General features: G+C 53.2%; 2 protein-coding genes and 1 non-coding gene across 5 annotated transcripts; 2 read left to right on the top strand and 1 right to left on the bottom strand.

The window, feature by feature from the left end:
• Nucleotides 1-6,647: 6,647 nt before the first annotated feature.
• Nucleotides 6,648-9,183, bottom strand: NDUFB6 (NADH:ubiquinone oxidoreductase subunit B6). Of its 3 annotated transcripts, XM_059826495.1 has the most exons (4): nucleotides 8,979-9,183; nucleotides 8,793-8,885; nucleotides 8,104-8,148; nucleotides 6,648-6,800 (listed from the first exon to the last, which is right to left on the bottom strand). In XM_059826495.1, the coding sequence occupies exons 1-4, from the start codon at nucleotides 9,156-9,158 to the stop codon at nucleotides 6,732-6,734; spliced, it is 387 nt and encodes a 128-aa protein (XP_059682478.1). In that variant the 5' UTR covers nucleotides 9,159-9,183; the 3' UTR covers nucleotides 6,648-6,731. The 3 variants fall into 3 exon arrangements, with proteins under 3 accessions (XP_059682478.1, XP_059682479.1, XP_059682480.1); XM_059826496.1 differs by lacking the exon at nucleotides 8,104-8,148; XM_059826497.1 differs by lacking the exon at nucleotides 8,793-8,885.
• Nucleotides 9,184-9,365: 182 nt separating this feature from the next.
• TRNAK-UUU (transfer RNA lysine (anticodon UUU)) lies at nucleotides 9,366-9,438 on the top strand. Its single transcript has one exon. It is a non-coding gene; the product is annotated as a tRNA-Lys (tRNA).
• A 93-nt stretch (nucleotides 9,439-9,531) lies between these two features.
• Nucleotides 9,532-14,805, top strand: EEF2KMT (eukaryotic elongation factor 2 lysine methyltransferase). Its single transcript, XM_059826614.1, has 8 exons — nucleotides 9,532-9,609; nucleotides 9,708-9,770; nucleotides 10,452-10,532; nucleotides 10,751-10,852; nucleotides 11,042-11,175; nucleotides 12,029-12,336; nucleotides 13,585-13,734; nucleotides 14,417-14,805. The coding sequence occupies exons 1-8, from the start codon at nucleotides 9,532-9,534 to the stop codon at nucleotides 14,515-14,517; spliced, it is 1,017 nt and encodes a 338-aa protein (XP_059682597.1). The 3' UTR covers nucleotides 14,518-14,805.
• The last annotated feature ends 242 nt before the right edge of the window (nucleotides 14,806-15,047 follow it).

Genomic DNA, 15,047 nt, shown 5'->3' with positions numbered 1-15,047 from the left:
GTGGGAGCCGCGGCCCGCGGGGCTGCGGCGGGAGGCCCCGGGCGGCCCGTCCCCGCCTCCCCCGCGCTCCCAGAGGCCCCCGCCGCCGCTTACCTGGGGATGGAGGCGGCCGCGCTGCTGCTCGCGGCCCCCCGCGGCTCCGCACTTTCCCCCCGGGCACAGCAACTTCCACCCCCTCCCGCCCGCCGCGGCGCCCGGCCGCTCCGCCGGCGCCTTCCTCCCGCTCCGCCGCCGGCCCGGCCTGCCCCGGAGTCCCCGAGCCCGCCCTTACGCCGCCGCCGTGGCGTAGCGCCCCATCCCGGCCTCCGGGCGCTACGGCGCGGAAACAGCGCAGAGGCCGTCGTGAATAGCGCGGGGGGACTACAAGCCCCGAGGGGCGCCGCGCGGAGGAAGCGGAAGGCGGTGGCCCAGCGGGGCGCGCCGGGAGCGGTGGTTCGGGGCCGGGGCGCGGCCGGCGGGGTCCCCCGGCGGGCGAGGGGCCGGCGGGAGCGGGGCAGGGAAGCGACGAGGCGCGGCCGGTAGCGGGGGGCCCTGCGTTGAGGGCGAGGACTACAACTCCCAGGGTGCTTTGCGGCCGCTGGGGGGAGAGCGCCGCCCCTGGCCGGGGGTCCGTACCGAGGGCGGCGCTCCTCCCGGAGGCTCCGGCGGGGCGCGGGGGGCGTCGAGGCCGGGCCCGGCCCGAGGCCGGCGGGCCCCGGGCGGGCCCCGGGCCTCCAGTCGCTGGGGGCCTCGAGTAGGGAAGGCAGGGTGCACGGTCCTGCGCTCTCAGAGAGAGAACGCCTTTTCCTCTGAGGCTACGTGAGCCCCTGAGCGTGTCCCGGTGCCGTGGGGCGAACGGTCCCCACGCACCCCCGGGAAGACACCGGAGTTGGGAGATGGAGGATTCGGGCTCGACCGTTCCCGGCACAGGGATCAGAAGCCCGGGGCTGAGCAAAGCCAGGCTTCCCGGCCTTCCCACCCCACCGCCAGCCCAGCCGCCTTGGCAGGGGCCGCTGAGCCCTGCCTAATTACGGCTCTTCATGACCTGGCGGCACACGAAGCGAACCTGGAACCGGCGCCGAGTTGCCTCAGCCCTCCAGGCGACGTGCGGCCGCGCTTCGGCTTCGGATTCACGAGGAGCCGTGCGGGCGGGGAGGTGGAGAGCATGGGTGCGGAGCGGCGGGAGCCTCGGCGGCCCTCCCAAAAGCTCTCCCCCGTGAACCGCAGCCCGCCGGTGCTGCGACGCCGGTGCTGCGACGCCGGTGCTGCGACGCCGGTGCTGCGACGCCGGTGCTGCGACACTGGTGCTGCGACGCCGGTGCTGCGACGCCGGTGCGCTGCCAGGTAGGTACGGGTAGGGCCCACTCTTCCGTCCAGCTTCAAATCTCAATCCCCCCACTTTGAGCTCACGGATGTCCCAACCCTGCCCCCCTGCCAGACTCGCCTGTTTAAGAAGCAGCTTCAAACCCTCCCGCCCCACTGAGATGAGAAGCGGGAGCAGTTCGTGCAGCACCTGCTGAGCTCGGGGTGCAGGGACGCTCCCCTCCCGGAGTCACCAGTGAAAATGGGGTGGGGGATCCCAGACCTGAATTGGACGAGCTGGTCCGGCACACACAGATGTGAAATAAAACGTCACCGTTCCAGCAAAAGCAGCGTTGTTCATGCCACCGTGCTCGGAGGGGGAATTAATGGTTGCTAAATGAAAAAGGACAGCTGCTTCATAGGGGAAATGTTATCTTTAGGCTGTTGGACCCTCCCCAAAGGCGACCCACGGCTTTCTGTGCGATGGCAACACGTTTGGGAGACCTGTCAGTCTTCTGTAAAGACGATGCAGGGACCAAAAGCCAAGTGGATAGCTTTTGCTTCCGTTCTTCTCTCTGGAAGATGTAACTGCTAGTCGTATCGATGCATTTATTCATAGACAAGTCTTTCCTAGGGGCTGCAGAAGCAGCTCTCCCTTTGCTTTTCAGGGGTGGACCAGGGGAAGAGCAGTCCCCATTGCCCTCGCTCACAGGTGGGTTTCCTGCGCTGGGGAAATCGCAGGGCTCGGTGCTCCCCCAGCGCCCAGCCTGCGCCCCAGGAGAGCACAGGGACGGTATCGCGGCACACGGCCCTGCGGGGTCAGCACCCCAAAACGGCTGGCGGGGCTCCCCTGCCCATTGTAGGGCAAAACCTGTCGGGATCCCCTGGGGAAAGGGTGAAGTTGGGCTTAGAAAGAAACCACTGGCTACACCACTGTGGCTATTTTGAGTAAGACCTATCGCCATCTAAACTACTAAGCGGTAGCTGCACCGGGAGCTTGGGCGCTCAGCTCACAGTGACATGTTTGGACAGCATTCAGTGTCTGCACATTGGCATCTGGTGCCACGGGAGGTACCCTGGGGTGTCCGAGATGTTCACCCAAGTCTGCCACACGTCGCACAAGACCTATTGGGTGTCTTCAACCTTGACATCTTCAACCTTACTGAACAGCCGTTGGGAGACGAGGGAGGATCCTCAAAGCGCCTAAAATGTCTCTGCACGCTTGTGTGTGGGCAATTGAATTAAGCCCCTTTTGTTATGCATATGATTATTAATTGAGACATGAGAAGTATGACTGCAGAGTACCGAGGGAAGAGAGGAGCGGTGGAGTCGCTGCATACTCGGTGTGGGTTTCAACATCGGATCTACAACGCGCAAAAAACCCAGCTGCTGACATCCAGCTCTTCCGGCGTGACGGGGGAGTTCCTGGCTGAAATTGCATTATCAGCTTGGCCCTCTGTATTTGGAGAATAAACATATAAAACTAACTTTGCCCAGTTACAAAGCAATTTCAAGTAGCGGGTGAATGCCAGCGTGTTCTGGTGGGAAGTCGCATGAACTGGGATTCACATCACCTAATTTTAGAGGTATAAACTGAGGCATGTAAATTGGCCATCACGTCTTCATCTCTGAGCAATGGAGAAAGACGAAGGGTTCCAGTTATTCCAGATAAGTTCCTATTTCTGTCATTGATTATAAAGAGAATCAAACATTCGGCCAACGCAGCTGAGGCATCAATATTTCAGTGAACTGCATTCCTGGAAACGAATGCTTTAGTAGCACTGAAAGCCTCGCCGAAGGCAAGGTAAATGTCATCCACTGCTCTGCCCTGATCAAACTTCGTCATCTTATCACAGAAAGCAATCACCGTTTTCAGGTGCTATAGCTCCACGCTGACTGTTCCCCATCTTCTCCTCCACCGCCTTGCCTTCTAAAAGGACTCATCCCATATTTCTTCCTGGGGACTGGAGCGAAGCTGGCTGGCCTGTGGCCACCCGCGTCATCCTACGCCTTTTCTGACGATGGCGCAAAACTTGCTTTCCCCCAGTTGCGACTGCTCTCCCCCAGTCGCCACGACTTTTTCAAGCTGACAGAGAGCAGCTCTGCCAAAGCATCAGCCGGTTCTCCCAGCGCCCCGGCCTGCAGCCTCGCCGGCCCCATGGACTCGCACAGTTGAGATCCAACAAGCAAACGCCGTATGAATCCTCACGGCTTCTACTATACGTCAGCATAGACACAGGCGCTGATGAGATGGCTCCACACCCTCAGTGTCTCCTCCTCCGGTAAAAGAGCTTGCCGGGCACAGACCATGAGCTGGTACACAAAGGGATACCCTGTAGGGTGGGAGAAATTGGGAGCTGACCTGGAGCCGACCCAGCCAGCCAAGCAGGAAGGACGGCATGCCGAGCGCTGACGAGGACTGGGGAATGCACAGGGAGGCTGCTTGGCCGAGTTCTCGCAGCCAGCACTGGAACCAGCAGCTCCTGCTTGAGGCGCATCGGGTGAGAGAGGAAGGGCTAACACGTTCAACCACTCGAGGATCTTCCAGTCCTTGTTTCCCAAGACATCAAGCTGTTAATGAGCATTTATCTCCTGCTCAGCCTCCCGCTTACCCTGGCTTGGGACTGGCAAGCAGCTCTTCTCTGGTACTTGCCCTCAACCCTCTTGTTTGCAGCCTGAGAAGGAAGGAGGTCCTGATGGCTCTCCAAAGAGCTGGGCAGAAAGTTGTGGCCCAGAGCATCTATTTGGGAGGAGGTCTTCCTCCATGCGCCCTTGAGCTGTTATAATGGCAGGCTTTTTGCAACAAGTGCAAAGAAATGTAACTCTGGACTAAATATATAATATATACATGTGTATCTATGTGGTTCCAATATTTTTTTAGCCAGTGGGGATCTCAAAAGGAAGTTATGCAGATGTACCTGTGTCTACTCCCCTTACTCCTGTGCGTATGTATGCGTATGGTGCATGTGTGTGTGTAACACAGAGGACACTTAAGGGAACAATATCATACAAACCCAGAAGAGTTTTGATTTCATTGTCAAGATAACGCATCACCCACGTTTAGTGCAAAAGAGAAACACGACTCAAAAGAATTTGAGAGGTATAACTGAGGCCGAGAGGACCCAAGGGAGGAGCCACACTGTATTTGTGGAGAGGCACGTTCATGGCACAGGTCCAGCACCCTGTCAGCAGTACGGGGTCTTACAACGGGCGGGTGGTCCTCCTGCTTGCCGAGTGCCGTCTTCTTCAGTGGGACAGGCGAGGCGGTGGTGATGACTGCTCCTGCTGTAACCGTGCCGGGACACATTCCGTGTCCTGTATTGTCTTTTTTGGTGGGGTTGTGACAGTCAAACCCCTCCCTGATCGAGGGAAGAGAGATCCATTCCCACTACCCAGGGAGGGTTATCTGTTCCAAAATGCCCAGGCTGAACCCGGAGCCCCAAGCTGACCCACACCAGTCCTTGAGACTTGGGACTGAGTCTGTGGCCTAGAACAGCCGCCTGGGCCCCACAGCCTAGGGACGTGGGGGATCGGGGGTGGCTCTAGGGGTGCTAGAGCTGTGGGGATGTCCGTGGGACTCTGGGGGTACTACCCTGTAGACCTGGGGGGTCTCTCACTAAAGGGGGAAAGGTGTCAGGGCTTCCTTGGGGGAATCTGGGAGCCCTGAGGGTATCAGGCATCCGCACAGGTCTGGGGGTGTCCTAAGGAGACGTCGGGGTCCCCAGCCCCTCACAAGGCTTACAGCGCGCAGGGGGACCCTGGAGATGTGGGGCACCCCAACCAGCCCCTCATTAGTGGGGTGGGGGTGTCAGGGGACCCCAGGGAGGTGGGGGACCCCCAGCGGTCACTCACCGGCAGGGCGGTGGGCTGGGTGCTGTCCTGGGGGCACGGCGTGTGCAGGCGGGGGCCAGGGGAAGCCCCCCTGTCCGCGGCGTCATCGGGGTCGGCCAGGCTGAGCAGCAGCAAGTTGGTGCAGGCGAAGGTTCGCTTCAGGCTGCAGCAGTTTGGGAGAGGAGTGCTCCCGGGGAACTCCGTGCTGGGGGGACTGACACACCGTGGGGCAGAGGTAGTGACAGGGACCCGCACGGCCATGGGGCAGCGACGCCCATGGCCGTGGGAAGGAAGCACAGGTCTCAGCCCCGCTGCGGCTGCCACAACCCCTCTACTAGCCCCACTGCCACCCTGTTGTCACTGATAACCCTCAATAGCCCCCATTAACTCCCCAATCTCCCCCTTGACTCTCTACCTTCCCCAGTGCCCCCCAACAGCCCCTGCTGACTCTCTAGCCCCACCAGAGCCCCTCGAGCTTCCCCAGTGCCCCCCTCCCAGAGCCTCCCTAGGATCCTACTGCTCTCTCACAGCCCACAGCTGCCCCTCTGCTTTCTTCCCCAGTTGCCATCCCACCCTGAGCTGCCTTTTACCCGACGAAAGAGACGGCCACGGGCTTGGCGAAGGCCTGGGGGGCACCCGGGCCCAGCAAGGGCCTGGGGGCTGCGTGCTGAGCATGGGTGCCAGACATGGGGTCCAGGGCCTCCCTGATCTCCTTCGACTGCAGGAGGGTTTTCACCCCTGCGTTGGCCATGGCCCTGTTGGTGCGAGTCTGTACTGGAGGGCTTACGAGAGGTCTGGCTGCCCCCAGGGACAGCGGAGGGGCTCCTGCCTGTCCCCTTGACCTCACAAACACTGGCTATACTGGTCACGGAAGGTTCCGTGAGGGGCTTCTGTCCCAGTCCCTCCCCTTATGTGCCTCAGGTTACCCTTTGGATTGCTGGTTTAGTCATTTCTGTCCCCAAAGTAGCCACCAAAATACTTGGAGATTTAGCATTCGATTCGGGGCCAGTCTTCCCCAGCACAAATTACCCCGGGTACGTGGGGCCAGTGAGGGCAGGAAGACTCCAACTCAGAAAGGGCTGAAGACAGAGAAGGAAGTGCTAACAGGTAAAGAATTTTTGGCAGCAGTGCCACTTCTGCTACCCTTTCTTGGGAGAGAAGTGGGGTGACATAGGTGGAAGCTTAATTTTCACTGGAAGTCTCTCTCAGAACTGGTTGGTAGAAAAGGGCTTGCTGGACTGGAAGAGGACAGCCGCTGTGTGTGCGCACGCAGGAGCTCGCCGTGACACCCCTCCTTTGAGCAGACTATTCCACAGTCCCCTGGGACCTGCAGCACCTCTCCTGTTACCGTAAGGCCCACATCACCCTGCTGCCAGATCTTGTCAGGTCAGATGAAAAGCTGAGGAAGGGGGGGGTCGGAGATCAGCAGGACTTAGCAATAACGCTCAACGAAGGCAAAAGAAACTCCCGTACGAGTAGCAACTGGAACAAACTGGACTAAGGAGAAAGTAAATGAGAGAAAAGCTGAGGCGATGCAGAATAAAGACTCTTTTATAGAGGAGATAAAGCAGCTGCAGTTCTCGCCTTGTTCACCGAAGGAGGAAATCAGCTTTTAGCCATCAGTGGTGCTCACCGGGTTCTTCTTTCAGGGGTGGAATAATTTCTCCCGTCTCTAAAATTCTGTCCCCCTGATGGAATGAGAGAGGATGGTGAGCATTTCCTCCTACACCCAGTCTCTCCCTTCGCACAGCACAGTCCTTCAATTCAGCTGTAGCTGTCCCCGCTTCCAGACCAAAAAATAAAATAAAAATCTTACTACGACTTACTCAGATCACTCAACATTTCCCAGGATGCTGAAATAACATCACAGCCAAATTATCTGAAGTCTGTACTTGCTTTACCCCTTTCTTTTCAGCTACAGAACAGCAGCCAAACGTTTCGAGACCATATTGTTTTAAAAATGTATATTGGACTTACAGCACTGCATAACCACCTTCAACACAGCACAGCTTTAAGTGAGTCTCCAAACCCACAGCCTGTAGCCCACGAAGAACTACGTAATCCCTCAAAGATCAATCCGATGCCCAGTGGCTATTTGTTACAGTTTTGGGCACTGTCTTGGCCTGCTGAGCTGACCTAAATCGAGTCAGTAATTAGGCTGAAGTCAGAGGCCCACAGCTTGATCTTCGGTATGTTGCTATGTGGTTGTTCGGGATGGAACTTCTCAGTATTTTATTTCAGATAAAGCACAATTAGGCAGGAGTTATGTGAAAAACTGTGCAACTGGCAGAAATAGCAAAGCTAAACTGAGATGAGAACTTTTGTCCACCGATTTGCTACGCCAAGCGACGAGTAACAGCTCAGAGCAGTCTGAAAACCGGGTAAAGACCAAACCATCTGCCACTCTCCACTTTGTAAACCAAAGCCCACGCTGGGGGTGGCCTGACTCCCTCTCTCTGGGGACACCTGAGTGTGGGGGACCTTCAGGGACGCCTGGGACCAAGGCTGTGCGGCCAGAACCGACACGCTCAGCGCCAAACCCCTCCCAACTCCTGACAATCGCTGCTCCTGCCAGTGAGAAGCAGAACCGCTCCTGCGTCGTTCCATGCGTTAACAATCATGCTTCCACAGAGGCTTTAAACACCCAAACCCCTTCACAAAGACGCCGTTACTGCGCGGTGACTAACGCTTGCATTCCCACAAGGGAAGGCATTTTCCACCCAGGATGGGCGATGCTGTCGGCCAGGCACTCGAAAGTTTGCCGCTACAGAGGGAGGTACTACTGAAACAGGGTCTGCCCCGAGGACAAGATGAAAACTGCCCAAAAATACTGTAACTGCTGCTCCAGGGCAGCCTGCCCACAGCATCAAGCTCATCCTTCTAGAAATTCTCCCCGCACGGCTACTGCACAAACTTGTGCTTCTCCCCAAGTCACCCCTTTTCTGCCTGTTTTACCAAGCTAAAAGATAAAACAAGTATTAATAGACTTACTGGGAATATCCGTGGATTTGACATAACAACACCGTGCGGGTTTTTCTGAAAGTGAAGGGGGAGAAGAGAGGGAAGGGGTAAAGAAAAAGGAGCATTACCCAGATGAAGTACAAAGGATTTCCAAAATGGGGAAAACAACCCTTCTAAAACACAAGCTCTACCGAGTACAAGGCTCGTTAGGCCAGGTACAATCTGCTCGTTAAAGAAAAACCCGAGGCTAATCAAACTACACCTCCCAAGCAAGACAAGACTGTAGAAGCGGGAGGTCTGTCCCATCTTTCGGTGCGTTGGCCACTCTCCTTCCCCGCCCCAGCAGCTGCAGTCTGGTTATCCCCAGATCACCGCTCCTCCAGGAAAGCAACAATTAAGACCCAGCTTTCCAGCTCACAGGAGGCGGCACAGTCAAAGCTGGACCCCAGCGTAAAAGATCACCAAAAAAATATGTTTGTGCCACCCAAGCAAGGAAAACCAAGCAGTGAACAGACCACGGGAAGTCGCCTTAACCTGCAGCAGACACTTAACCGGTGCATTCAGACAGCCCCTTCTGCGACTGCTCGCTCCATCAGCCCCCCTCCCTACGACAGAGCTTCTGCCGGGGTTTAACCCGGGTTTAACCCGGATTTAACCCGGATTTCCCCCGCTTGCCCCTTAACCCCCTTCCTCACGTGTCCTTCAGAGGCCGCACGCACCATGACGTGGTACTTCAGGTAGTAGAGGATGATCCAGGCCGGGACCAGGACCCGCGTCAGGATGAAGCCGCCGGTCTGGTAGGCCTTGAACACCTGCGGGGCACAAGGACGCGCGTCAGGCCGGGGGGGGGGGGGGGGGGGAGGCCGGCCCGGCGGGGCCAGGCCCGCGCCCCGTCCCCCGCTCACCTGGTGCCGCCAGAGCCCCCCGGGCTGCAGGAAGCGCTCCCAGAAGGCGGCCACCGGCCCGAGCCGCCGCGGCGGCAGGACGGGCTCCCGCTCGCTCAGCTCCTGGTCCCGCAGCCAGCGGCGCCGCAGGGCGCGCAGCTGCTGCAGCCGCAGCTTCTCGTCCTCGCTGTAGCCGCTCATGGCGCCCTCGGCCCCGACCTCAGCCCCGGCCCCGCTGCGGCCTGGCCCGGCTCTGCGCGGCGGGCGGGCGCCGTGTCCTTCGCCGCGGCGCGCGGCGCTGACGTCCTCATGGCGCACAGTTATACGTCATCAAGGTGCGCGGGGATGGGGAGGGGGCAGGCAGAGCCCGGCGGGCGCGTGATATGGGCCGGGTGGCGCCGCCTGCGGGCCTGGATAGCTCAGCCGGGAGAGCATCAGACTTTTAATCTGAGGGTCCAGGGTTCGAGCCCCTGTTCAGGCGGGAGGGCCCCTCTTTCTTAACGGCTCCTCCTCTGCGGCCCCGCCCCGGGGCGGCGGTCAGGCGAGGCCGGGGACGCGCGGCCTACCGGGGGCCATGGCCGAGGCGGAGCTGGGGCTCCGCTTCCAGCGCCGCTTCCTGGCGGCCCGGCAGCTGCGCTCCTTCCCCTGGCCGGTACGGTGGGGGGGTGGCGGCTGAGGGGAGGGGGAAGGCCTCAGCTTTCCCCCTTCTGTTTTAGGAACTGGAACAGAACCTTCCCTCTTTTGTTTTAGGAACTGGAACAGAACCTGCGGACTGCGCCGGATTCCTCCCTACTCGTGGATATTCTGCAGAAGGTAAGGTGGGATGAGGCGGCGTTGCGGCGGGGCCCGGTGCCGCCAAGGCCCAATGCCGCCTGGCGCGACCAGAGCGATCGCTGGTGGCTGCTCATGGCCGTAAAGGTAAGCGACTTCACATCGCGGTTTTTCTTTGGGCCCAGCGGAACAGCAGATTTCCTTCTCTTCCTGCTATTGAGCTGTGCTTAGCGTCAAAATTAAGCCCCGCTGTGCCTTGTTGCCGCGAGCGAGGCAGCCCAGCTGGCCCGGCTCCTCGCGGCTCCGAGGGCCGGGGAGGAGGAGACCCTCGCCACCCTGGGAACGCGTCAACGCTTACGGCGCTTAAACTTCGTACGTGGACGGGAAATCGCAACTAAGGCAGCAAACCAAAAAAGAGGGAAGAGAAAAGCAAAACGCAGCTAACTGGACTCTCTTTCCGCTCGGTTTTGCTATTTACTCTCTGAAAAGGGTAAAACGCGTTTGCTGCCGCAGGTCTGTAAACTAACGAACTGGTCAGAAACCACCAAATCTCATTTTCTGGCTCAGCATCGCTGCTTTTAGCTACAGACTGAATGGCAGCGTGTTTCCTGACACCAAGAGCCAGTTAACGGCTCCCGTGGCTTTCTCTGGCCCCTTACCACCCTTCATAAAATCCTCGTTTGGGAACTGGTTTCAGTTGCAGTTGTTCTTTTGTTGTTTTAGACCCTTCTCCACCCTCTGTGTGTAAAATATCCTCCTTCCACCAAGTACAGAAGATGCTTTCTAACGGAACTCATCAAAAAGGTAGCGCTTACTTTTCACCTTGGTTGAAACTCTTTTTTTTTTTTTTCCTTGAAAATCTGCCAGTTTTATATTACGGGCCAAGCTGAATTGTTTGTATTAACAAAAAACAACATGCAGTATAAATATTATGGCCAATAATGTATTAAAGTGGTTCTTAATGCATGTTTTCTGTTTCGTGACAAACAAATCGATACCCAAATCTGTTCTCCTTCACACAGCACGAATCCACAGCAGCTGAACCCCTGGATGAACTGTACGATGCGCTGGCAGATATTTTAAATGAAGAAGAATCTACTCGCTGTTACAAAAACTACTTACTGGTAAGGACTAATGCTGCGTTGTTACAAATCGCTTTTAATCATCTGAACGAAGCAGTAACTGGCTTTAAAAGTAACTCCCCAGGAACACGATGTGCTTCCTACCTTTTTGCAGGTGCTAATATTGATTGTAAACTGTAAAATCCGTTGTCTGTGCTGATCCGTCTCTCTCTCCTTGCGTGCATCCTCCAGCCCACGGGAGAATGTGTTACCCTTTCTGAGAGCGTGGCGATTATCTCCGGAGGAACCACGGGGCTCGTCACATGGGATGCCGCTCTTCATCTGGCTGAATGGGCGATAGAGAACTCGGCGGTTTTCAGGAACAGGTAACGACAGCAGAATAGGCGGCAAGATGGGGAAAGAAGCCACGCTGTTTTCATTCATATTGTGAGCGAGCCACGCAACTGTAATTTAATAATATACAATATTTACCCCCCAAATAACTGAAATGACTACACCCTTTTGCTCCTGGTTAACTGCTGTTCTCGTCTGTTCTGCAACAGTCAAACTTTAATCCAGGAGAGGACCTCGTAGTTATTTTAAGGTGGGTTTTAAGATCAAAACCATTACACCGTGCAGTCAGACATGCTCCGTAAAGTGGACTGTTAAATTTCAGCTCCCGCGCTGTCTAGCCGTTAACTAACTAGTGCGCACCGTGATGGGATTCATCTCCCCCCAGTGCAGATGATCAGCGTGCAGGTGTGCACATCTAATTTCATAGTCTCGACTTTGTTTATAAGCAGTCGAGAGGAACAAGCACTTCTGAGGAAAGATTCAGCAAAGTTGATTTTAAATGCTGACCTCACAAGGAAAGGAACCCTGCTGCTGAAGTGTCTGTTTCTCTCCACTGGCTGTGAAAAGAACCGGACAACCAGTTTAGCTGGAGACAACGGTGCTGCACAAGTCTAAAAACTTCTAAAAAACCCAAAAAGGTGGAATGTATCTCACTGCAGCGGCGGGAATGCTTTGTACCGTATGCAAAAGCAGTATTTCAAGTAATTAATTTTTAGGCTTACAATTGCATCTTCAATGTTTACCAACTCTCCCAGTTATTTGAAACAGATGGTTTACTCAAAAATGATTGAAATAATCTGTAACTGATTTTACCTTTACTTAGAGCATTTTGATTTCCTAACTCAATTTAAGAGTCCTAATTTATTTTATTCCATTACCCTTCAGGACAGTCTTGGAATTAGGAAGCGGGATCGGCTTCACTGGAATTGCAGTCTGTAAAACCTGCGATCCCAAGGCATATATATTTAGCGACTACCACCCCTGTGTTCTCAAACAGCTGACAGAAAACATCCGTTTGAATGGCTTCGTCTTGGAGCCTGAAACCACTCGTCATATCCAAACGCAGCCCCGAGGCCAGAAGGCAGAGGCAACAAATTCCCCAAACCCAAAACTAAGAGTTGCAGAACTTGACTGGGGCTCAGTAACAGAAAAACGACTGTTGGATCTTCAACCCGACGTCATCGTTGCAGCAGGTGCTTTACACTTCTCCTGATGCCTGACTGTGTGCTATCGCGCGGGATTAAGCAGGTTAGCGAGAGCAACGCAGAGGTATTTGTGTACATAAGGCCAAAAAGCAAATTATTTTTCCCTTCTGCATTTTTTTTTTTAATGCAGAAACAGAAGATGATATACCTGCCACTCCTAAGAGCCTCATCAACAGTAACTGGCAATCTTGGCATTCTTTTGAGGGATAACACATATTTTAAAAAAACACCTTTTTTGGAACTTGCCTATCTATAAATCTCAAGGGAGTTTATAAAAAAAATTGTAATAATGGAAAATCTAGCAATAGTAAAATTTCTTAGCTGTAGCTACAGGATTTTACTCCCCAATTTGGGGCTTGGTAAAGCAAAAATTAATTCAGGTGAAAAACGACAAAATATACTGCCTTTGTCATCAAAGGTATCACGTGATGCATTAAATATGCGAATTCTACAAAATTAAGTCATTGTATGTATGTTACCTAATGCCAACCATGTTCAGGGAATGCACAAACCAGCCCAAGCTGGACTCACAAAGGCAAGGCAATTCAAAACCGAAGGCGACTTATAAATATATCTACTATTTGCTGTTCGTAGTTACTGCATACGCTTACTGCGTTGCATCAAGAGTAACTGGTAACGTCTGTCAGTGGTACATGCACAGGCCTCGACATTTCTGTGTAGTGAACAACCACCTCTTGAGGATCAGTCCTGAACACAAGGCCGACACATTTCAGAATCACAGTGCTAATTAGTAAGGCTGACATTTTGTACCCCTTCGTGGTCAGTTTTACCTTTTATTGCTACTTCTACTCTCAAGGAAATTATTGAAGATGAAAACTGCTGCAGTTCAAATGGCATCTTCTGCAGTCAGCCTCTAAAATACGGATTTTGAACAACGCAGTTTCGTTCTGCTAAGGACAGTCATAACAGTACCAATGCTCGATGTTTTTGCTGTCTCCCTTAAGATGGGCTTAAATACAGTATCTGATAATCCATTTACAAAAAGGAGCACTGACTTTTTTAGTGATTTTGGACTGATATTAGAGATGAGGGCAACTTGACATAGCACATAAAATACAGTTGTTTTCTAAGATCTCTTCTTGGGACTTTTTAACCCCTCAGTAAGAAAATCCTATTCTCCTGTAAGGTAGATATTTTATCTTTTTCTTTTGTAGTTCTCATTCTACTTTTTGCTTATTTATTTAATAAATATTCAGTGTTTTCCTTTTTGTGCAGATGTGGTGTATGATCCAGAGATAACTTTAGCCCTCACTGGTATGCTACAAAAACTCTCCACATTCAGAGCGGATAGAAAACCTCCTGAGGTCTACATTGCTTTCACCGTTCGTAATCCGGACACGTATCAGCTCTTCCAGGCTGAACTGGGTAGGTGCCTTTTGTCAAATGTATCAATAGTTTTGGCCTTTTTCCCCATTATTTGAGCCGTAGCAAAGATGAAAAGGAGCATTTTTTGGTGATGGGTACTGTCCAATAGCAAGATTCTTATCCTAGAGCTGGATTTAAGAGAGGTCTGCCTAGAGCAGTAACTTTCCATGTGGATTTGATCAGGAGATTGGAACTTAGCTTTTTTGTTACATCCTGTCCCTCACAACTCACATCTGTGAGTGCCAAGCTGAGATGAATTGCAAGTCTGGTGGTGACAGGAAACTGAAAAAGGGTTAAGCTTAAAGGAGGAAAACGAGCTGTGCTGCACTGTCACAGTGATAACTAAAACCTTTATCTTAACTGTTCTTTGAGGGTTAAAAAAGCAACTAGAGATTAAATAAAAGAGGGAGGGATTTTGGATTTTTCTTCACATACTCTTCAAAAGCCTTTTTGCAGTCTACTAGCTGTACAGCTGATCTACAGCAATCAGTTAATTCGCAAAGTTCTGCTGAGCACACAGCAGAAGCATTACTATCAATTTTTAAAAATACATACTCATAAGCACTTGCCTGTAGCTTGCTTTAACAGCGTGCCTAAGATCTCTTCTTACGGAACTTGGCATGCAACTTTAGCTCTTCATTTTATTAAGCAGAAATCTGATTCCCCGTGTTTCTCTTTACAGATAAAGTTGGGATCGGATGGCAGATTATTCCAGCCCACAGCAACAGTATTTTTGTCTATGACGTGCAGCCAAACGTAACTATTCTACAGCTATTTATATAGACTTGGCAAATGTGACATCATTAGAATTTTCAGACCAACAGGAGCTCTCTCATCCTTGCAACAAGATTATCTTGAATTCTAGAAACGTACATGAGAGGCACTGAGGGTACAACTATGTGCATGGACGGCTGTCAAAGCGAGTTATGTTTCCTCCTGTAATTGCCAGCATGTATGCAAGCAAGCTGCTGCTCCTTGAAAGTATCTGTGAACCTCAAGCAATGGAAAAAAAAAGCCCCAATCATACTGCACTTTGATTCCGTAGAAGACAATGGAATTGAACTGTTTTTTTTTTTTCCAGTGTTATGATTTGTAAATAAGGGAGGTACATCTGCAGGATCACAGGATGAGTATCGCACACTGACATGGGAGCAAAACAATGTTTCATAGTAATAAATATTTTTTAATATTAAAACCAGCTGTAATTGTCTGCTCTGTTTTTTTTTTTATACTTGTCTGTATATACTTGCATACTTGCAGTATGGGTCATCTTAAAAATGAGTAATACCTACAGTGAATGCAGTAGATGGTGT

Source organism: Gavia stellata, chromosome 18 (assembly GCF_030936135.1).
Source record: "Gavia stellata isolate bGavSte3 chromosome 18, bGavSte3.hap2, whole genome shotgun sequence".
Taxonomy (NCBI): domain Eukaryota; kingdom Metazoa; phylum Chordata; class Aves; order Gaviiformes; family Gaviidae; genus Gavia; species Gavia stellata.
The sequence above is the reverse complement of the archived record's forward strand: the minus strand, read 5'-3'. Positions and strand labels throughout refer to the sequence as shown.

Excerpts from the sequence above, each read along its gene's own strand:
- NDUFB6 (XM_059826495.1), bottom strand. The coding sequence starts at position 9,158 with ATGAGCGGCTACAGCGAGGACGAGAAGCTGCGGCTGCAGCAGCTGCGC. Across the intron at positions 8,886-8,978 it reads GGGGGCTCTGGCGGCACCAG|GTGTTCAAGGCCTACCAGAC; the intron begins GTGAGCGGGGGA and ends TGTGCCCCGCAG. Across the intron at positions 6,801-8,103 it reads CAAATCCACGGATATTCCCA|GGGGACAGAATTTTAGAGAC; the intron begins GTAAGTCTATTA and ends TCATTCCATCAG.
- EEF2KMT (XM_059826614.1), top strand. The coding sequence starts at position 9,532 with ATGGCCGAGGCGGAGCTGGGGCTCCGCTTCCAGCGCCGCTTCCTGGCG. Across the intron at positions 10,853-11,041 it reads GTTACAAAAACTACTTACTG|CCCACGGGAGAATGTGTTAC; the intron begins GTAAGGACTAAT and ends TGCATCCTCCAG. Across the intron at positions 12,337-13,584 it reads CGACGTCATCGTTGCAGCAG|ATGTGGTGTATGATCCAGAG; the intron begins GTGCTTTACACT and ends CTTTTTGTGCAG.